Source organism: Rana temporaria, chromosome 6 (assembly GCF_905171775.1).
Source record: "Rana temporaria chromosome 6, aRanTem1.1, whole genome shotgun sequence".
NCBI lineage: Eukaryota > Metazoa > Chordata > Amphibia > Anura > Ranidae > Rana > Rana temporaria.
In genome coordinates, this window is record NC_053494.1 from 20,768,835 (window position 1) to 20,792,933 (window position 24,099).

General features: G+C 43.6%; 1 protein-coding gene across 5 annotated transcripts in view; it reads left to right on the forward strand.

The window, feature by feature from the left end:
• EPN2 (epsin 2) overlaps positions 1-24,099 on the forward strand; it is an 81,399-nt gene that overhangs the window by 4,294 nt on the left and 53,006 nt on the right. For all 5 annotated transcript variants that reach the window (XM_040356426.1, XM_040356427.1, XM_040356431.1 and 2 more), the window contains exon 2: positions 21,614-22,408. In XM_040356426.1, coding sequence (XP_040212360.1) covers positions 21,811-22,408 — 598 coding nt within the window. In that variant the 5' untranslated portion in view covers positions 21,614-21,810. The remainder of the gene's footprint in view (positions 1-21,613; positions 22,409-24,099) is intronic.

A 24,099-nucleotide genomic window follows, 5' to 3' on the forward strand; every position in this document is an offset into this window, starting at 1 on the left:
CAATTAGATTGAACTATTATGGACACCTTTAGATTTTTTTCCCCCGGAGGTTTTTGGAGGCTGCCTGCGCAGGTAGGCGTTACCCACAGACATTGATCGTTTTTCGATCCAACTGCTGCTGGCCCAATAAGGATCATCCTTATAGGAGAAGTACGGGGAGAGCTCGTTTGACTGTATTTCTCCTGTGGATCACAGAAGTGCAGTCCATTCTGCGGTCCTGTGACCCGTTTTCAGCAGACAGTGGGCTTAAGCCACAGAGCTGGTCCAGGCTCTGGAAAGATCATGGCCATATGATCGGCTCTGCCCACATGCCTGGACTGGCATGCGGCTCCGCTGCTGAGAACCTGAGCTGGCTGCTCCCACCCCCTCCACAGGGGCAGAGTCACCAGCTCTCTACTCAGGGAGTTCTGAGAACCGAGCGATCGGCAGTGTTTGATCGCTCAGATCTCGAAGGGGGCCGACGCTGCATCCACCTAGGTAAGTATGGTTATAAAAAAAGAAAAAGATTCCCATACTTCTCTTTTAAAGGGTTACTGCCCTTTAAGCAAGATCATCTGCTTAAAGGGCAGTAACCAAAAGCAACCAATCAGAAATCCCCAGAGGGCAATATATGTTGATGAAAGCCTATTTGTAATTGGTAAAATACCATCACTGGACAGGGGGTTGCCCACCTTACATTTCAAGTAGATCTGAACCCAATCACCATCTAATATAATGTCCATTTAGTTTCAAAAATCATTTTCAATACTTGTTATAATAATTACATTTAAATGAATAAGTTTCTCTTGGAATTTGTTTGTAGTATGATATGATTTAGAACAATAGAAAAAACTAAAGCAATACAATTCCACATAAACTTAAGCCCATAAGAGCCCCCCATCAAAGTCTCCCTTACATCAGAATCCCCATCAAAGTCCTCCCTTACATGACAGCCCCTATCAGAGTCCTCCCTTACATGACAGCCCCATCAAAGTCCTCTCTTACATGACAGCCCCCATCAGAGCCCTCCCTTACATGACAGCCTCATCAAAGTCCTCCCTTACATGACAGCCCCCATCAGAGTCCTCCCTTACATCAGGGTCTCCAGCAAAGTGGGCAGTAGTTCGGAGAACCCTGGCCTATTAGTATAGCATGTGATAGGGACTGGTAATGCAACCAGTTGTTTCATCAATGCTCTGTTCCTTTAACTCTTAGATTGATATGTACAATAAGGCACCCAAGGCGACGGGAACTTGTTCCGGTTCTCCTGGGAGTTTTGTATGTTACAGCTTATATTTCCATAATATTCAAAAAAATAAATCCGGCAGCGATGGTGGAAACTCCTCATATTAGACATGGTTGATGTGTAGATGCAGGAATTCAGAGTTGGGATCTCACTGATAGAATCCACGATAGACTTTCCAATAGATAAAATAAACCATTGGATGATTTTAATTCATCAGTGCCTACCAAAAACTTAAAGATAATTTTTTGATGGACCAACCCTTTAATTTTAAACAAACATAAAACATAGAAAAGAAGTATGGGGATTAAAAAAAACGAAAAACAATTATACTCACCTAGGTGGATGCAGCGTTGGTGTGATGCTGCATATGTCCCCCGCTGCCTCTAAAGCCTCGTACACACGATCAGTCCATCCAATGAGAACGGTCTGAAGGACCGTTGTCATAGGTTAACCGATGAAGCTGACTGATGGTCCGTCGCGCCTACACACCATCGGTTAAAAAAAACGATCGTGTCAGAACGCGGTGACGTAAAACACAACGACGTGCTGAAAAAAAAACGAAGTTTAATGCTTCCAAGCATGCGTCGTCTTGATTCTGAGCATGCGTGGATTTTTAACCGATGGTTGTGCCTACTAACGATCGGTTTTGACCTATCGGTTAGGAATCCATAGGTTAAATTTAAAGCAAGTTGGCTTTTTTTTAACCAATGGTTAAATAACCTATGGGGCCCACACACGATCGGTTTTGGCCGATGAAAACGGTCCATCAGACCGTTGTCCTCTGGTTAACCTATCGTGTGTACGAGGCCTAAGACTGAGAACTGAGAGATCAAACACCTATGATCACTAGTTTTTTTGTTTTCACTGAGCAGAAAAGCTGGTGACTGACTTTCTGCTCTGCCCCACCAGTGTTCATGGGAGTGCCAGATTTTAGAGGGGGTGGGAGCAGCTGGCTCAGCCTCTTAGTGGCTCGTTGAGAGGCTGATCCAGCTGCCGGTCCAGGCATCTCAGTAGCTCCCAACATTAAAGTCGGGATTGTTCCAGAGCCTGGATCAACAATGCCTAAGTGTACGTTCACATTGGAGGCGGATTTGAAATGGTGCCAAACTCGCATGATTTCAAACCCGCAATTCCATGCGAGTTCAGAGGCGATTTGAAAGCCATCTGTGCAGGTTCATGCACAGATATCTATTGAAATCGCCCCGAAGTCGACAAAACTTGTGCCCAAATCGGTGCCCGCAATGTCAAAATCGCCCTAATGTAAACTGGGGCTAAAACATGTCTTGCATTGAGTTTAAAAGGTTTTGGATTATACACTTTATGAAAAACGTGTGTGGGTTTTCTGAAGAGATGTGGACGGACTCTTATGCTATAGAACTGTCCGATGCAGGCTAAGTGGTCTACATTTCAGTCACTCTTCATCAGTTTTTCATCTCCAAAAAGGATGTAGTCTGTAAAATTGTGTTTGAGGTTTTCGAAAAGCACATTGCGACAAACAGCTTTTTTCTGTTTTGATGGGAATACCATTTTTAACAGCAATTAAACATTATGGTGATAGTCAGGAAAGAAAATAAAACAACATTTTTGGTCGATGGAATCAAAGTAATCTTGAATAATATAGGCCACACAGTTCAACCATCAGAATTCATTACGACCACGATCTGTGCAGCAACCTGCTTGCCGGACTTCACAGCACAGTACATTTTACTGATCTAGCATGTCCAAATCCGATTACATATGGTCATCTCCTATAGTTGCTCCTGACTGGTGGCAATGGGCAACAGACCGGTGGTTATGTTTTATCTGGAATTTCTGAAAAACAGGCCCAGAGAATCCTTTATATATTTGTTTCTGGTGGTCACATAGTTTGAATATTGGTTTTGGGGACAAAATGGCTGCCGCTTCTGCGTTCAGGTTGAATAGTAGGCATTGTCATCTCACGTGTTGAGCAACTACAAGTGTCATCATTTCCTTACTGCCGATTCATCTTACATAGTAAGGGGGGGGTTTTGTCATCAGAAATGGTATCTGATTTTGCAATCTTCATTCTTTGGTTTTAGTCATCATGCTGCAGTGTCGGATTCACCTCAGATTTGCATGTTTGGAGAGCCAGTGAAATATCAGAGAGGGTTTTACACACAAGCAGCCGAGGTTAGGTGTTTGCGTGTTTATTGTGTCAGAGGAGCACCATGGAGATATAAGCCCAGGAGGAATGCTTTATTGTGATATGCTTTCTAATCTGTACTACTAAAAATAATCCATGAGGTAAACCCTGACAAGCAAACAGCAACCATCCCAGATTTATAGACCTGAGGCAAGACCATGTAAACTGGGGCTAAAACATGTCTTGTTTTAGCCCCAGTTTACCCCTGACAACAAGACAGTAACCATTTCAGATTTATAGGCCTCAGGCAAGGCCATGAGGTAACTGACAATCAAGCAGCACTTATCCCAGATGTATAGACCTCAGGAAAAGCCATGAAGTAACCTTTAACAACCAAACGGCTACCATCACACATGTTTAGGCCTGAAGGATGGCCATGATGTAACTCCTGACAACCAAAGAGCAACCATCTCAATTTTAAAGGACATGAGGCAAGGCCATGAGGTAGCCCCTAACAACCAAATGGTTACCATCACAGATTTATAGGCCTGAAGCAAGGCTATGACATAACTCCTGACAACCAATGACCATCCCAGATTTATAGGACTGAGCCAAGAGGCAACCCAAGACAACAAACAGTAACCACCTAACATTTTTAGGCTTGAGGCAAGGCTATGAGGTAACCCCTGAAAACCAAACAGCAAGCATCCCTGATTTATAGGACCAAGTCAAGAGGCAACCCTTGACAACCAAACAGTAATCATGGGGTGAACCCTGACAACCAAACAGCTACCATTACAGATTTATAATCCTAAGGCAAGGCCATAAGGTACCCCCTAACAACCAATCAGCAACCCTCCCAGATTTATAGGTCTGAGGATGACCATGAGGTAACCCCTGACAACCAAACAGGAACCATCCTAGATTTATAGGACTGACCCAAGAGGCAACCTTTGACAACGAAACAGTAACCATCTCACGTTTTTAGGCCTGAGGCAAGGCCATGAGCTGACCCCTGACAACCAAACAGTAACCATCCTAGTTTTATAGGCCTGAGGCAAGGTCATGTGGTAAGCCCTGGCAACCAAGCAGCAACATTTTTTTCTTAATACTAAAGAAATTAAAGTTGAAATCTTAGTGGCTGTTGCACACCATTCATTTGCTGTCTAATGAGGGCCCCTACTTGGGGCAGACATACCATTTGGTTATTTAAGAGCTGATGTAAGGCGCAGTTCAGTTGGCTCTGAGGAAGAGGGAAAGCCTGCGAAAAGCGTTAGCCTGTTGGACTCATGATATCCTGTTAAGATTTGTGAAGGAACGTGGACTCAATGCTATTGTTGTAGCCTGACAAGCTTTTATACACCTGTTGGTTTGTATTATACTTGCAGCTTTTTTAATAATAAAATACATATTTTGAGGATAATGTGCAATGCTGGTGCACCCTCTTTTTTTATGGTTTCAAAACATCTGACTTCCCCAGTTGTAATAGAGCAGCAAGGCACAGCATGTCCATTAAAGCCAAGATGGGAATCTAGACAACTGCCACCTGTGGGGTCCACTCTCAAGCGCAGGAAGATTCACGTGTTTGTTGGTTTGGAGTGAAGGGAAATCTCCCTGGTGGGCACTGATTAGCAGTACTGGTGGGCGCTGGTAGCTGGCACTGGTTGGCATGCATTAGCAGCACGATGGGCACAGTGTGGGACCGATGTCCCTGTAACAGAAGCCTGTTACCGGCTTTCTTCCTTTCTCCTCACGCTGAGAAAAAAGCCGATAGCCGGCTTCTGTTTACTTCCCTGATCAACTGTTATGGGCTGACAGCTGATCACAATGTAAAAGGCTGATGTGATTGTAACCGTCTTTCGGCTATAGCGTGGGCGGAAAGGGGTTAAAGGTTAATTTTTAATATTACCTAATATTAGGTTAATAAATGGAATCTATTGATTCTCTCAGCCGGCCACCCCTATGAATGTAGCCCAATATGTAATCCAGTTGCACCCCCTGACATCCATGCGTTTTCCACCTGCCGTTATTTGGCATTTGAATGGGGAAGCAGACCCAGGAAAGGGGTGGGTCATGTGATTCCTATATCAGCTGTCATGTGATCAGTTGTCATCTTGTCCTAGTTAGGCTCCAGATTCCAGACAGAACTAGCTTGATAATAGTGACAGACTTTAGGAAGGTGTCAGGCACCTAAAAATAAAAGAAGGAAACTATTTAATGGTTTTCGTCCAGCATTTGTTTATAAGGATAAGTGGCACTGCAGCCATAAGTCAGTCGTGAAGCAGAACAGATGCTCGTCGCTGGGCAACCGGTAATGACGTTACGGAAAATAGGCATAACATCGTGTGGTTCCACATATTCATCAATGAAACAGTGTGCCCGGGAAAGGTACACACAGTACAGCCTACTGTACACACTCATATTTCACACAACCGCCGTTTATTTGTTCCCTTACCATGCCGCTGTATACCAAACCAATCAATGTGAAATGAGGCGATTTCTCCGAGCTTTAGTAGTAAATGTTTCCTTTAGCCTTCAAGGAGAAACAAAATAATTACATTTTCCATAGTCTGTTCCGAAGCCTTAGGTAATTGTTTAAGTATACTCGCCGCCGCCTTCCATGTTGTCTGCTGGACCGCGATCCTTTAATAAACAGTTATGTGACTTAAAGCTGAATTACAAGGAAATGTAAAAGACACAAATCTGTGCAGGTCTGTATTTATTATTACATTATAAAATGTGTTTTTTTAACCAAGCAATGTTATTACCATAATATAACCTGGTATGTGAATCTTGCAATCCTTGTACAGCAGAGCTGAGAGGGAAACGCAGCACAGGCAGCTGTGCATATTGCTCATGTGCTAACAAGGACCGTACTGATAGGAGGAGAAAATGGAGTGACAGAGGGATGAGCTTATCAGTCTGCTACTTCTCCTTTCAATGTCCAGTCACAGGCTGGAGGAGACTGGTTATACACTGGTTGAATTTCATTCAAATTTTCCATTTTAGGTGCATTTGTTCAGTTTTGTAATGCTTAGTGGGTCAAATTGACATTCGTGTTTTTGAAGTATTTGTGAAGTAATTTTGAAAAACATTTATCAGGTGAAGATCCTTTGTCAGAACATTCGATAATACCATTTCGTATGGAAATTTTGTTCAGCCCTGGTTCACACTGGGCTGCGGGAGTGAAGCCGTGCGAGTTCAGCTGAACTCGCACGATTTCACTCCCGCCGGCAGTCCCGATTTCGGCCGCGATTTAAGAGACATCTGTGCAGGTTTCTGCACAGATGTCTATGTAAATCGCGGCCCGAAATCGCAAAAAGTAGTACAAGAACTACTTTTTGAAATCGGTGCAGCGCCGCAGATGCGGCGTCGCACCGATTAGGACGGCGCCATTGCCGACAATTGGCGGCATTTGAGATGCGATTTCACATGTGAAATCGCATCTCAAATCTAATGAAATCGCACCCAGTGTGAACCTGGGCTCACACTTAGGAATGCACGAGCACTGCTATTACTTTCTAGTGGCTGCAATTATCTGTGAGAGCTGCATGCCTCTTATTGCTTTCAATAGGGCTGGGTCTCATAGCTAATCGCGGGAACCTCTGCTTTATAGTGCAGGTGCGTTTGCGAGTGCGAATGCACCCTTAAGCCTCGTACACACGATCCGATTGTTGGCTGACCGAGCATCAGATTTTTGTCTTCAGGGCGTGTGCCTGGATCTTGTCTTGCATACTAATGGTACCCAATTTTTGGCAAACAAACACAAACATAGTGATGTACTACGAGGAATTTCAGCTCTTCAGCGCCACCCTTTCTACTAATTTCGTGTTTGGTGAGCATTGATTCCGAGCATGCGTATTAGTACTTTCAACTTGTGTGACGGACTTGTGTACTGACCATTAGAAAATCTGGCAACCAACCGCTGTCCGACAAAAATTTACTAGCCTATCATCCAACATTTGTTGGCAGAAAGTTGAATAACAATTGTCAAAAGGAACGCACTAACGGTCAGATTTTAGGACAACAGTCTATCAAACAGACAATCCCCTGCCAACAATCGGATTGTGTGTACAAGGCTTTAGGCCGGTCATTCATTAATCAATATTCGGCCAGTTCAGCAGGGACTGGGCGAGGTTTGAGCCATCTATGGGCAGGCTGATTGTACCCAAGTTGATCCATTGACTGCGGCTACAGCAGCTAGCAGTAATTGTTTTCTGCCGATTGAGAAGGATCCCTGTCCCGAATCAAATCATCTATGGGTTGTTTTACAGTTAGAAATTCAGTCAGACAAGAAATAAAAACCCATCTTCAATTTTTCTCATCACCGTGGTCGAAAACAATCAGCAATTTAACCATTTTTACCATTAAAAAATTGCATGAATGTTATGAAAACAACTGTTTTTGAATGATGTTCTGCCAGTGTATGGGCTAGCTTTACTCCCTTTGTCTTCTCATGTTGCTGCCTTGGCTTCATCTGCCAAGGTTATCTGTGCTGCACTTTGGCTTCTCCTGTTGGGTCCTCCCGATACCTCTATGGACCCCTCACATTTACATCAGTCATCCCTTTATGCCCTCAGGCTGACTACCCTCCAATTGCATTTGTGTGTTGGCTTAGGATCTAACTGGTGGAGCTCCCTTTTAATGGGAAGCTTCTCTCCATTCTCCATCTCTTTGTGGTTTTGCGGATTGGTGTAGTAACCTCGTTTGAATTCTGCCTGCCCTGACCTTGTTTAGCTCTCTGACTACATTTTTCCTATGGTTAGCCATAGCAATGACCTCTGGCAATACTCCGACTGCCTTTTCTTTCATCCTGGATCACTGTCTACTTGCAGTTGTTTATGACCCTGCTAGTTTATCGGCTTCCCTCTGCTCATTATCACAGCCCTGGACTGCTAAAATGACTGCTAGCCAAAGCCTTGAAGCTTCAGCCACCCAGACCAAGCTACAGTATATAATTTGATGTTATACGTTTTTTTGGAGTCACGTGACTACCAACATACAGTGTCCTAGATAGAAGGTTTCTGTAGGTGAAGAGCCAAGCAGCTGTAGAATATAGGTTAGAACCCCTAACTTACACCTGGCTTTAAACTCATGAACATTGCTAGAAGGTGCAAAAATGCTGTTAGTGTTATGTAATTAATATAAAAGAATATATAATTAATTTAAACCTATGTATTTACCATTCAGAGCAAACAAAACTATAATGCTGGCCCACCAGATACACCTACTTACTTTCCATTGAATGCCTCCATTTGGCCTTCTTCTAAACCTGTGGAACCTCCAAGTTTTGAGTTGCACCTATAGAACGGTGAGGACTTTTTCCACAGTCCCATGTGACAGTGCTGGGTGCCTGAGCCGCCAATCACCAAGCTGGAAACAGAATGCGGAACGGCACCGCACTAGATGAGCATTAGGCAAATCCCATCACCATTCCCATCTGATAGGTGCTTGCCAGGCCAACCTGATGAACCAGGAAAATTTGAAGGAATGGCCACACACCACAGCGCTTAGTCATAATTGGTTATGACTAAGCACTTTGTCGTGTGAAACGCGTTCATCCTTTTGTCCTGTACCGCGTGATCTGTTAATTTTTTAAATAATATAGCATAGTACTGCATCCCACTGTGGTGTGCAGCCATTTCTTTTAATTTTCCTGGCTAAGTACCAATGCTGTCCTGTGAAAAGGAAGAGACGCAAGGCACATGCTCCCCCAAACCTGGGAGTGCCAAGCATGCAACTTTGAAGAGCAGAGATGGGGGGAACAAAAGGAAAAGGGAGTATGTTCAGATGGGGTACCATCATTAAAGTAAAGCTTTTTCTTTGCCCTACACAGAACACAGGTTCGCGTTTATAATAAATATATGGGAGCTGCCATTACTAATCATTTTCTGAAAATGCCAGTTGCCTGGCTTAATTAAGTGACTCAGGGCAAAACATTAATTTCTGCATACTAATTTTGGTTTGGTGAGTACTGAAGCTAGGGCAGCTTTTCTCCGCCTTTTACCCCAGAAAACCCCTTGAAATAATTTACAAGCCTGGGGAGGACCTCTGCTAAAAACAATTCATCCAGGGCTGGTGGGAAAATACCCTTGGCATTGGTGGTTAGTGGGAAGAATTCCCCCCAAGATCTTTGTCTCTTGCAAATGGCATTGGTTCCAGATCTATGCAGTCACCATCATTCGGGAGGTCAATCAGCCACAGCTCCAACAACCTCTTGAGGAACCCTAGGGTTACATGGAGCCCTGGTTGAGAATGGCTCTACTAGAGGTTAGGCACGACAGCCAAGCATTTCAGAAGGAGAAATCAGCAATGGCAGCCTCGCTATTTTTCACATGAGAGATTTATTTTAAAATTTAAAAGTGGACCTATCACACATGCACAGTAGTGGTTAACGTCTTCTCATTTAGAGAAAATATAACAAGCATCTTCGGTTCGCTGTGGTCTTAGGGTGTGAAAACGGTACAGGAACCAGGGGAAAGAAACATGATATATGTGATGAGTACGTGTCTAAAATATAACTTACCGACCATGGAGGCTGAAAAATTCTGCTAACCTTTTTTAGGGGAATTCTAGATGTTCTAGAATGATGATCAACTGAAAATAGTTTTCTTTGTATTAATCATAAATTAATCCTCTTATAGTAAGTATTTCCATCATACTAGTTGATGACACTGGAAGATATAAAGATAGAATTAAGTTATTGTTATTGACACTGGGAGATATATTTGATGCAGTTATGTCCTAGTTAGAAAAAAAAAAAATATATATATATCATTATTATTATTATACAGGATTTATATAGCGTTAACAGTTTGCGCAGCGCTTTACATCAGGATATGGTGTATATATATATATTATTGTATTAAATGTAGCTGAAGGACTTCATATCACTCTCTTGTAATGCCCCTGTACAGTAGCACTCAGATTGGCAGAGGTGGTGACAGCACTAGGATCAGGGGAGCCAACAGGAGGAGAGGGATAGTCTCAGCAGATGCTTGATTGTCCAATCACAGGCTGGGGACAGGCAGGTGACCAAAAGTGTACAGCTTAACTGCATCAGAGAATAGTCAGGTCCCCAACCTGGCTGTGGTCTGTGGCAGGACTTTGTATATCTCAGGGCTGTTTGGACAAATCTCTCAGCAGAAAAAGTTTTCTATTTGTAATTGAGCTTTAATTCTAGGCCAATTTTTCAGTTTGTCAGTTTTTTTATTTGCGGTCTGTGTCCCCATTGGGAATATTTCCCCTCTCTTCCTGAAAAGGACAACAAATCTCTCCAACTGGGAAGCTTGCCATGAAAACACTTTATTTTTTTCAGCAGGATGAGAAAAAGCTTTGTTTTATTCAGTAGTCAAAAAAATAAAGCCAATGAGTTTTTAGTCCAGTCACTCACGCATCATCGGGACCTAACTACTGTGTAATTCCAAATATACAGCTTGATCTGGGGGCACTCAAGCATGCTCGTTTCCAAGCATGAGTGAAATGCGTTGGTGGCGTGGCATGGTCAGAGTCCAGGCTGAGGTTGCCCATCTATCGACGTCCATAGGATTTCTCATATGTGCTGTCCATTTTCTCAAAGAGAAAAAAAAATTTAATGCAGAGAATGCAATAAGGTAAAAACACTCAGCCTTTACAACCACTTTAATATAGTGTGCTTGGACATTTCTTACTATGGATAACAATTGGTTTGTGAATATAAGTGTCTGTGTAGCCTAAGCCAACCAATAGGAGGCTTGCTTTCTTGTTGTAATCTACAGTGGAGAGAGGACAGCGGGATTCTGGTAGCAGAGGGTGTCATTCACCATGTTCGGTATTTTGTCATCTCGCTCTGGGCTATAGAAGTAGGAGTTCACTTTTGGAATCCGAAGCATCCCCTGTCCTCCGGCTTATCAGCACGCCTGATATATTTTGGGCATAGCCTGAGAGGGCACCGCAAGGGCATTTATCCGAGCAAAATAGGAAACTAACTGGACAAGATTATGGGTGCTAAAAGAGACCTGTCCACACAGATTTCTGACGCTGAGATTTCAATCACCTACATCCTTCTGGGGTTTATATGGTGAGATCTCTGCAGTCAAAGCCTGAGGGGCTCCTTCTATCCATGTTGGATTTGTATTCTATTTTATATGATGAAGAATGTAAAAGGGAAGGGCTAGGACACCAAAACCTCTCTGGGAACAGTGGGCCAGATTCTCCAATAATCTGCGGCGGCCTCGCGTAAGCTATTTACACTACGCCGCCGCAACTTACTGGAGCAAGTGCCGTATTCCTCAAGCACTTGCTCCGTAGTTTGCGGAGGCGTAGTGTAAAAGGCCCGGCGTATCCCCGCGTATTTCAAAGGGGGCGGCTTATATTTAAATTAAGCGCGCCCCCGTTCCGATCGAACTGCGCATGCGCCGGGCTAAAAATAGCCCAGTGCGCATGCTCCAGTTCTCGGCGGAAAACGTCAATGACGCCGACGTGTGCGTCATTGACGTAAAGTCGTATTCAAGAACGACTTACGAAAACGACGTACCCGACGGGAAAAGACGACGCGGACCCAACACCATACTTAACATGGCATACGTGGGACTGGTGTAAGGTTACCCCTCATATAGCAGGGGTAACCTTACGCAAACGACGTAAGCGACGGTTACGCGACGCGATTTCGTTCGGGAATCGGCGTATCAGGCTCATTTGCATAAACAAATGAGACCTAAACGTAAACGCCACCTAGCGGCCGGCAGCGAATTACATTTAAGATCCGACAGTGTAAGTGACTTACACCTGTCGGATCTTCAGCGTATCTATGCGAAAATGATTCTAGGAATCACTCGCATAGATACGCGGGTCAAAAAACAGAGATACGACGGAGTTTCATGAGATACTCTGTCGTAACTCTTCTGAGAATATGGCCCAGTGTCAGGAATTGTGACCGTTTCTCCTACAAATTTTTTTATTTTTCTGTGTGTGTCATTTAAAAGGTAAAGAAAACCTCATAATGCCTTATGCACACCGAGCGTTTACTCAGCTCCTTTAAACGCCTTTTCTTCTGGCAGAAGAAAAGTTGCTTAAAAAAAATGTGGTAAAAGCCCCGTATTGCACACACATTTATGCAATCTATTGCCCAGAATATAAATTTATTCTGCACATTAGAATGCATTAGCGCACATACGTGCAAATGCATTCTGATGATGTTTTATTTTTTTTATTTTCTTATGCCTGTAAATGCAGCCATGCATCCCAACTGCACCTTGTAAAATCATTTTATAACATTGGCACCCATGAAGATGGAAGTAGAATTGACATGATCTGTCATTTTGGGTGGAGTTTAGAGGTGATTTGGTTATTTCTAGGCCTCTTCATGTGATTTTGTTGCTTCTAGGCCTCTTCATGTGATTTTGTTGCTTCTAGGCCTCTTCATATTTTGCAATGCACAAGAGGTATTATTACATCTGTACCCCATAGCAATGGGATTCCAGTTGTAATTTTTTAAAGGCCCCAATTTGTTGATGTGAACAGCACACATCCATAGCAACCAGACTCTAGTGTTGATTTTTTTAAAGGCCCCAATTGGTTGAAACAAACAGCACACATCCATATCAACAGGAGTCCAGCTTTCATTTTTATAAATATCTTGACTGGTTGCAATGGACAGGACACATCAATAGCAACTGGTTTCTAGCATTTTTTTTAATAGCCCTGACTGGTTGTTGCAGACAACACAAATCCATAGCAACCATAGTCCAGCTATCAATTTTAAAAGGTCCTGATTGGTTGCCATGGACAGCACACATCCATAGCAACTGGATTACAGCTGTAATTTTTTTTTAATAGTCCTGGCTGGTTGTCGCGGATAACACATAGCAACCATATTTCAGCTGTCTTTTTCAAAAGGTCCTTGGTTGCAATGGACAGCACACATACATAGCAACTGGTATCCTATCTATAATTTTTAACGGTTCTTTATTAATTGACAAGGAGAGCACGCATTCATAGCAACCAGACTCAAGCTGTCATTTTTAAAGGTTCATATTGGTTGTCATGGACATCATAGAGCCATAGCAACTGCAGTCCAGTCATCATCTTTTAAAGGTCTCCATTGGTTGCAGTGGACAGCAGACATCCATAGCAACTGGATTTCAGCTGTCGTTTTTAAAAGGTTCCAATTGGTTGCATTTTCCAATTGGTTGCCGTGGACCGTACACATCCATAGCAACAAGGATCCAGCTGTCATTTGTGTTTGCAGTCCATTGGTTGCCATGGACATAACACTCTCACATAACACTGGAATCCAGGTATAATTTTTTTAAAGGTGTCAATTGGTTGACACAGATAGCACAATTATCCACAAACAAATGGATTGCAGCTATCACTTTTCAAAGGTCCCAATGGGTTGTCGGACAGTGCCCGGGCAACCCATGCCTCTGGCATATATAGGCGGCACAGTTAGGCCTGCAGAGTGACTGAGTGTATTTGGTGGCCCCTCCTGGCTCGTTTCACTCCGTAACATCCTGAGTTTGACTGCCAGTCTGCTGTAGACATTCTCCAGGAATGAATTCCATGTGTCTGGAAGCGGCCCAAGAAAAGTGTGTGGCTCCTCCGCTCAGGAGAGCGTGTACTCGGGAACCTGCTCCCACTTGCTTTATGACTTAACAGAATGCAGACCTGCGGGATTATGTCCTTATAAAGAGACGGCAACTCGGGCTGTCACCGGGAATTAGCACTTAGGATCACGGCGACCCGTGTCTGTTCACCAATCATACGCCACTATAAGACATACAGCAACATATGAAGTTGGAAAATGTATACAGGAACAATGTTATTATTGCTTAATCTAGGGCCCCTTTCACACGTGTGGTAATAACAGGTGATTTTACCACACTGACTGCCAACCTAGGCCTTCCTAGCATGAGAGGGTGGTTCACATGGTGCTGCCATGATGCTTTGCTTCTTGGCTGCAGCAAATTTAAGTTGCTCACTGGGGTCATTGGGCCCGCACTGCAACCGCTAACCAAACGCTTGCTGCGTGATATTTCACACAAATAAAAGCATGGATTCTGGAGACGGCGGGATCGTCTCCTGAACGTCTGGAAGCTGCTGCTAATACACTTTGAAATGTGTTCCACCGTGTTCCAAAGGAAGGTAGAACCAGCCTCTCATGTGATAGGGGCCTAACAGAAGAGATTTTATTGCTACGTCCTTCTTACTTACTGTTCCAATGACAAGGGGGCACTGAGACAGGAAGTGATGAGAAATCGCTCCAGCGAGAACAGAGACAGTAAGAACATCTTTTAGCAGAATGGGCCATGAAGAGTGTCAGAGAGTGAAAGCGCCACAATTATAGTGCAAGTCCAGTCAATCTTTATTTTGCACAATGGGAATCGCACAGATGTCTTCAAAATCGCACTGACATACGGCTTTGAAACTGTGCGATTTCAGACGAAGTCGCATGATTTCAAAGCCACATTCAATGTGAACGAGGGCGTAAAGTCGTATGCTTGTTTTGGGTTGAACAATCTACCAGCACACCTATGTTAGTGAAATTTAAAATGGATAGGGTGGGTTAAGGTTAGAAGCAATGTACGCTTTCTTTTGCTGTCTGTGCATTCCTGTCTGCTGATATCCATTCCCTTCTTTTTTGGTCCTGGTGTCACGGGGACAGGAAGTGAGGGGAAATCTCCCTAACAGAGTCACAGATAGCCGTAAAACTGTGACACAACTGTTTTAGACTTTCAGCATTATCCAGGATTTATATAGCGCCAACAGTTTGCGCAGCGCTTTACAACATGGGGGCAGACAGTACATGTACAATACAATTCAATACAGCGGGGATCAGAGGGCCCTGCTCGTTAGAGCTTACAATCTAAAAGGGAGGGTCAAGTGGAACAAAAGGTAACAGCTGTGGGGGATGATCAGATGGAGAAAATGAAAATACAGTTGTTAGGTGTGGGTAGGATAGGCTTCTCTGAAGGGTTTTCAGGGATCCTCTAAAAGCTAATAGAGTAGGAGATAAGGAGTTCCATAGGATTAGAGAGGCTCTGGAAAAGTCCTGAGGCAAACATTATAGGAGGTGATGGGGGAACTAGAGAGCAGGAGATCTTGAGAAGAACGAAGAGAGCGATTAGGTTGGTATATATAGCATTCTATCCAAAAGTTGTCTTAAGATTTTATAAATTTAAACAGTGCAGCGCTAAAACATGAAAATACAAAATAATTGATGACAGTGAATTATTAAAAAAAGAAAGAAAAAAATAATAACACAATAGTGAGTATATACACTTTGTGATGCCAAGTAATGATGATCAATCACCCAAAAACAAAAAGAAGAGTCACCGCTGTGAAAGACTTCTGCCACCAAATGTGATATAAGGAGGCTTACCGGAACGTATGGACCCTATTCGGTTTATACTAAATGGGTCCGAGAGACAGAGGTGTATTAACACCTAGGTATAGATGGTTTGCTGTAATCTTCTCCAATAGATCTTATGATACCGGTGACAACCTAGGAATGTAACTGGTAGATAGGGAAAGGGTGTTGTCACCCTAAGTACCTAAACAAGGGTCTTCAACACAAATATTATTTTAACAAAAGCTGAACATTTTGAAATGCTGAAAGGGTCTTTTAAAATGACACCAACATGTTACAGCTTTTAGGAGATTTTAGCGGTTGGCATTCCATATACTGTAGTTCAGGAGTCTTTAGTGAGGTTTTGGGCGCCTCTGGAAAAGAACAATGTGCACAATCTCTGCAGGGTTTGCACGTCTGCTGTGTGAATCAGGACGCTCTCTCTAATCCAGGAAAGCCCATGAATGTCCCCATTTATAGCGTAGCATGAAGCACTCTCTGTCTTGCTGTCTAACAGAAAAGTTTGTATTCTCTTCCTCCTCCTTGCAATCACAATGCCCGCTTGTCTGCCTTCCTGTCTGACTATGACAGACCAGGACAGATGATACTGTTACATTAATTAGGACACGTGCAGCCCCCGGGAGATCGCCTGGCATGCTGGGACTTCTAGTGGTTTTGTCTAGGAGAACAGTCACTATTATCATCAGTATTATTAAAGTGCATGTAAACTCTTATTTGCTCCCTTTTTGGTTGGTTTTACATTGAAAGCTTTTCTGTTTGATATGTGGGGGGGGGGGGGGGGGGGAGATGGACATTGATTGTGTCAATCCAGTGCTATCCTGTGCACTCTGCAGTGTCATCTGAAACATTGTTATCAGCCCTGCTCGGTTCTCCTCTGTCAACTACAGAACACCCTCTCCTCATGTTATGAAGAAAGAGAGGGGATGGCATCTTGTAGGCCCCTTTCACACTGACAGGTTTTCAGGCAGACGCGATCGGACCATCCATTGCTCTCTTTGGACCCGCTGACACCCCATCCTATCTGCTAAAAACAGATGGATGGGGATTGGATCAGATGATAGGCAGTCTGTTTCCATCTGACAGCTCTATAGAGAAAAGCGGGCTGTGTTCGTGTCTGCTCTGCACCAGGGGATTGGACATGAACCTGGCATCTGCCTGCTCAGCGGGGATCAGCAGAAAGATCCCCTGAGAGGTTCAGAGAGGTCCCCTGCTGACATCTGCCTGCTCAGTGGGGATCAGCAGAGAGATCCCCTAAAGGGTCCCCTGCTGAGCAAGCTGATCCGCTGGTGGAATCCACCAGTATGAAAGGGACCATACTCCTAACACACTTGCTCTCCAAGGGTGACAACATTCCTGCGAGGGTTATCTTATGACAAAGTGTGTTACTGGCAAGATCACCTGGTCAAAATAAATGGAAATAAGCCAATAAAAGAAAACAAATAAAGCCACCACATCTATGGCATTATTCACTTGGGTGTAACTACACGAACGCCTGTGCTAGGCCATGTTTAACCTGCATAGGGATGCACAGGTGTTTCTGTGCATCCCTGTGTAGGAAGTCCCCTTTATGTGAGTTGGGATGCAGCAACTGCATGGACATAGCTGCTGCTTCCAATTTGACAGCTGTATGGTGTGGGTCCCAGAACTCACGTTGTCTAAGCTCAGGGCCATGCATCTGCACCCTCACCGATGTCAAATTGGGAGGAGGGTACGAGTGTATGACACGGGAGCACGCCTGCAAGGTAACCCCCTCGGGAGAACGCTTCCCAGAGGGGGTTAGCTATTGTGGGGAGGAGCCGAGAGAGCTGCCGTGGGACCCCAGAAGAGGACGATTGGGACCACTCTGTGCAAAATTAACTGCACAGTGGAGGTAAGTATGACATGTTTGTTATTTAATTTAAAAAAAAAAAGGAACCTTTAGTACCACTTTAGGCTAAAACTCTATTCTAGTCTTACCATCTGTGTCTCCCAATTTCCCATCCCAAAGTTAAACAAAAAAAATAGGAAGAATCATTATCACGTGAGCCCGTTATCTAGAGCGCTCTGCATGCAAAAGCAGCCTGCATAGAATCACCCACTCCTCCAGACTGACACCCACTCATCAAAGCATTTTGATATTTGCAGAACTCCTTCCAAGTGCCAGCCAACTGATTGCATCAGGGCTGAGGGCTCTTGAGACAACTATTGAGGCAGGATGCTGTGATGTTTTAAGGAAGCTATGTGCAGCATACCTGCCAGCCCTTCCCTCCCAGCCATGAACTGCCTGCATTGCATAGAGAAGCACTTAATGACATCACTGGGTATGATATAAGGTATGCAATGAAAACGGAAAGGTTTTCCTAAAAATAAAGTTTAATGAGCTTGTTGAGGAGAAGGGAGGGAGGAACCAGGAAAGCAAAATATTAACAGATTAAACTTCCACTTGCTGTACAGGGATTGTGTAGCACAAAATCAGGTTGCTTCTTTCAGATTGACATGTCTATGGAAGAGTGGTAATCTTCCCAGTTTTTCTGATCTGCAGCCGAGCCGAAACTTGCCATGCAGCCAGGCCTAAAAGTAGCAAAGCCCCCCCCCCCCCCCCCCGCGATGGCTCCCATGCCCTTATGTTAGGTTTCACGTTCTCCTCCGGAACGCGTCGTCATTGTGTTTATTTATTTGGTTATTGTTCACAGTAACAGGAAGTACCTGAACCTGTGACGGCCTGTTGTTAAAAAGACACAGGATCTTAACATGGGGCTGAGAAACAATGTATAGAGGGCTGAAACCAGCTCAGGAAACCCAAATGCACAGGCAGACATTAGAAACGATTTCTTTGGATAGTGCGGCTTTGGGTTCTCTATGAACAATTTTTTTATTTTGGATTTTTGGATTAAAGGTGGAGCCTGCTGGACTGAGTAAGCCCCTGGGTTTTTATACATCTTGGATTTTTTTTTATAGTGGGATCTACCTGCAATGACCCTGCTCCCGTCCTCTTGGGAGGTTTAGAGTGTTTCCGCACACTCTTCTGAATTCCAGCTCCTCCTCTGACATTCTCCATAATATAAATACAAAGTCCAGCAGGGTAAGCGGAAAGGTTTCATAATGGGCACAGCATGCGTGCAGACCCGACAGCTTACCAATAGAATCCTGAAAGATGAAAGAAACTGTAAAGCTGGCCATACATGAGACCAAAAGAAGCCAACAATGAATACGGTACAGTTTCCTCACATGGTGGTTAGTGAAATAATTCCTACTCACATTGATAGTCACTGGAAAAAGTACCACTTTACACTGGTGGCCAATGAATTAGGACCCCCTTACATTGTTGGTGGGTGGAGAAAAACCCCCTTACGTTGGTAGTCAGTGGAGTAAGAATCTATTATATAGTTGGTCAGTGGAGTAGGATTCTATTACATTGGTACTCAATGGAGAAGGACCCCCTTACATTGCTGGTGGGTGGAGAAAGACCCTGTTACATTGGTGGTGAAGGACCCCATTACATTGGTGATTGGTGAAGTAGGACTCTATTATATTGGTGGTCAGTGGAGTAAAGCCCTGTACACACGACCGGGAATCCCGTCGGTGGAAAAAAAACGTCTGTATTCCGGACGGGATTCCTAGAAAGGCTTGACTTGAAAAGCCGTGTATACACACGGCCACACAAGATCCCGCCATTCTTTTGAATGGCAAGAACGGTGATGTCATCGACTACGACAAGCCGGTGTCTCGTCACATTCGACGCCATTGCCACCATCTTGCTACACCCCACTAACCTTGTATGCTTCCGCGCATGCGTCGAAGTGTTATCGAGCATGTGCGGTTTTTTACCCATACAGACGACCGGTTTTCTCGGCAGAAAACACTCTGCTGGGAAACCCGACAAGGGAATAGAGAGCAGAGTTCTCAATTTTCCCATCAGGATTCCCAGCCAAAAGCTCTCCTGGCAGTTTTCCTGCTGGGAAAACCGGTTGTGTGTACAAAACTTAAGATTCTATTGCATTGGTGGTCAGTGGAGTTGGGCCTCTTTACCCTGTTAGTCAGTGGAAAAGGACCATTGCTGGTGAGTGGAGAAAGACCCTGTTATATTAGTGATTGGCAGATAAGGACCCCTTTACATTTGTAGTCAGTGGAGTAGGACTCTATTATTCAGTGGCATAGGATTATATAACATTGGTGGTCATTGGAGTAGAGCTTCTTTACACTGGAAATCAGTGGAGTAGAATTATATTACTTGGTGATCAATGGAAAGTATGCCCCCCTTACAGATGGCTAAAAAGCTAATTGGTGCATTTGGCTACTTATGTGAGAGGCTGAAATTGCTCAGTGTTCACAGAACCCCTAGCAACCTCTGGAGTAACCCTAGTAGAGAAAGGCTGCTTTGGGGAAATAACGTTAGTCGTCACCTATGGTGTAGATTATGGGATCCGGAAGCAGTGGGCCCCTGGCTCATATGATGTATTGGCCAGTAAGTGTGCTCGCCTTGGACATAGGTGAGTAGGCAAGTTTTATCCACAAGGACAGGGCTTATCCATCAAGTCAAGGCCTTATTAAAAAAAATAGTTAAGGTTTGCACAGAAGAGGCATTCATGACTAATAGCAGGTAACTGTTAACATAGATATGTTTAATACCAAAACTTCATAATAGTGTTGCTTTTGTCCCCACAGGGGAGATTTCCTCTCACTCCATGCTAGAGCTGAACAAATAATCCTTAAAAAAATTGTGATCTCGATTCAACCCCCCTGACGATCTCCAATGCAGAGTTTGCCAATTCTTTCAGATAACAAGTGGAGAGACTTTATCCGCTCACTCAGCTGTCAAAGGAAATATTTCGGACAGTCTGCCAAGTTCTTAAAAGGAAACATTGTAACTAATGCTTCCTTCTTAGATCAAAGTAATTAACTTCTATGTGTAAAGAAAAAAAAATCTGCCAAGTTTGTATGTAATAACATGAAACATTGTAACCGACTTCCTTCTTAGAGCAAACTTCTGTGTGTAAACGCAGGAAGTTTAACCACTTAAAGTTCAAAATTGTTCTGACACTTGTTTCTTTCTTAAGTTAAAATCAATATTTTTTGCTAGAAAATTACTTGGAACCCCCAAACATTATATATTTTTTAGCAGAGACCCTAGGGAATAAAATGCCAATTGCTGAAATATTTTATGTCACATTGTATTTGCCCAGAAGTCTTTCAAATGCAATTTTTGCGGTGAAAAAATACACTTAAATTAATAATAATTAAAAAAAAAAAAAACGAAACAGCAAAGTTAGCCCAATTTTTTTTGTTTTAATTTGAAAGATGATATTACGCCGCGAGAACCGTGAGAGAATTGTGATCTATCTTCTAAGCAAAAAAATTGTGATTCTCATTTTAGCCAGGATCGTGCAGCTCTACTCCAATGCCCTATAGCAGGGGTTTCAAACTCAATGTCATCAAGGGCTGCATCAGCAGTATGGTTGCCTTTAAAGGGTAGGTTGTATCTGGGGTGTGCTATGTACAGAGTGCAATGTTCAGGATTATGCTACGTATAGAGTACAGAGTTCAGAAGTGCACTGCATACAGAGTTTAGGGGTGCGCTATGTACAGAGTGCAGTTCCAGGCATGCACTATACATGTGTACAGAGTGCAAGGTTAGGGTGTGCTACATACAGATTGCAGGGCTCAGGATTGCATTACATACAGAGTGCAGGGGTGCGCTATATACAGAATGCAGTGTTCAAGAGTGTGTTACGTGCAGAGTTCAGGGGTGTGCTGTGTACAGAGTGCAGGGTTTAGAGGTGTGCTATACACAGTGTGCAACCTGAACTCCAGTGGCATCTAGCAAAATCTAAAAAATGTGGCTGGGACAGAAGGACAATGGGGATTTTGTATGCTGGATGTGTCATTTTAATATATTTCTGTGGGTAAAAAAAACACTACTCTACTGACCCTTTCTTTTTTTTTCTTCTCTTTTTAGCTCGTAGGGTTTCAAAATGTACGAAGGTTGAGGAGATGCTTTTACCGAAAATTGGATCACACTCCTTCTCATGTGTGGACGATTCATTTCACAAAGGATTTACTACTCTACTTTTGAACGTGAGGACATTTCGGCCGTGGATTTTCATGGCCGTTTTATGATTTAGATTTTTTAAAACATTTTTAAACCATACAAAAATGACCACCTCATCTATTCGGAGGCAGATGAAAAACATTGTAAATAATTATTCAGAAGCTGAGATTAAAGTCAGGGAAGCCACCTCCAACGACCCATGGGGTCCTTCTAGCTCCCTTATGACGGAAATCGCCGACTTGACTTACAACGTGGTGGCTTTTTCCGAAATCATGAGCATGATCTGGAAGAGACTCAATGACCATGGGAAGAACTGGAGGCATGTTTACAAAGCTTTGACCTTGTTGGACTATCTTATTAAGACTGGCTCTGAGAGGGTGTCCCACCAGTGCAAGGAGAACATCTTCGCCATACAGACGCTAAAGGACTTCCAGTACATCGACCGGGACGGCAAAGACCAGGGGATTAACGTACGGGAAAAGTCAAAACAATTAGTGAGCCTTTTGAAGGATGATGAGAGGTTGAAAGGCGAGAGAGCCCAGGCACTTAAGACCAAAGAGCGTATGGCACAGGTGGCCACCAGTGTGGGGAGCAACAACCAGATCAGCTTTGGCCGAGGATCTAGTCAACCTAACCTGTCTACAAGTTACTCAGAGCAGGACTACGGAAAGTCAGGTGGATCTCCAGCGTCATACCATGGATGTAAGTAGATGTCCACATCTAACTATGGAGAAGATAAGTTAACAGCAAACTCCTGTATTTTGTTCAAGAAAGGCTAACTCTAGCGAAAACTTTGTACTGTATTATGTTTAGGATAGAGCATGGAAGGGTTAAAGTCAGCTCTGCAATGGGAAATCTATCTGATGCGAACACAGACAAAAAACATATTTTTTGTAAATCAGGGAAGGGTTAGAATTTGACAATATTTTTATTGTAGCCTGCCCCCTTTCTGTTCTTGTGACAACCTCTCCAAATTGTTGCCTTGTTGTCACGGGAACAGAAAGTAAGGGAAGATCTCTCTAGTGAGGTGGTCAGTGGAGAAGTGACCCCTACATTGGTGATCAATGGAGAAGTGGCCCCTTATATTGGATGTCAGTGGAAAAGTCACCCCTTACATTGATGGTCAGTGAAGAAATTAACTCTCACAATTGTTGTTATTGGAGAAGTCAGTGGAGAATGAACCCCTATTATTGTTTGTCAACAGAAAAGTGAGCCCCACCATGACGAAGCCCCGTGGGGTGAAACACGTTGGGGGGGGGGGGGCTAAGATGGAGCTATGCTGAAGCTGCTGCTGTGTAATGGACAGGCTTGCATTGTGTACAGCACCCTGGCGGCTTCACTGCCCGGTTCCCTAACGCACTTGCGCGAGTGCGTGGCGCACCGTCACTGGTCCCTGCTCTCTCCTGGGAACACTGTTTCCCAGAAGACAGTGGGGGGGGGGGGGGGGGTGTTGCGAAGGGGCGTGACTCCCGACGGGAGTCAATACCTGGAAGTGGTGCAAATACCTGTTTTATACAGGTATCTGCACCCCCTCCCCCCTGAAAGGTGTCAAATGTGAGGGTTCTGAAAAGCGGAAGTTCCACTTTTGGGTGGAAGTCCGCTTTAACTGAAAGCTAATGCAGTCACCACATCTAAGGCCTGGTAAACTGCAATATAATACACTTTTGTTCTTGGGTTTACATTGACTTTAATCCCTGTTGTGATTCCACTATACTCTTGAACACACTGTGGGAATATTGAGCTTGCCAGGTACACAGCGCCTCTGACAGTGTCATTTTTAGACAGAAGTCACGTTCCTACGTGTCCTAAGTTGTGTTTTTTTAGTAGCAGCCACTTATCTTTCAAGTCAATCTAACATACGGTACACGCCTTGGTGCCGTCATTCCGCATTGTTCTGTGATAAACATATGTCCTACGTTGTCAGCAAGGGGATCTTTTTATTGTTTTTTTAGGGATTTTATAGGATTTATTTTATTATTGAAAAAGCTTGGACTTTGGTACAAAATGTATTTTACATAATCTGGACATATTTACTAAAAAAGACTGAAGATGCACTTTAAAGCTTATGGGATTTATTGGCCCTGACTTTTAAAATATTTATTATGCTTCGTATAGTGTTTATGAAGAAAAGTGCTAAAAGGTTATTATTAGTTTTACTGCTGCTCGATGTCCAAATATTAGAGCAGAGTAATGCCCTTTTTATATTGTTTTACCACTACTACATCAAAGGAACAACTTACTGATCTTAATGCTATCTCTTACACACCAGCAGTAAATCAGTATTCATAATGTATCTGTAATATTGAGGCCTTGTTCCACTGTAATCCACCATCCAAATAATGGGCCATACAAAGACGTTCAGCTCGTAATGATAAAGCCCTGTTGTGGGTGAA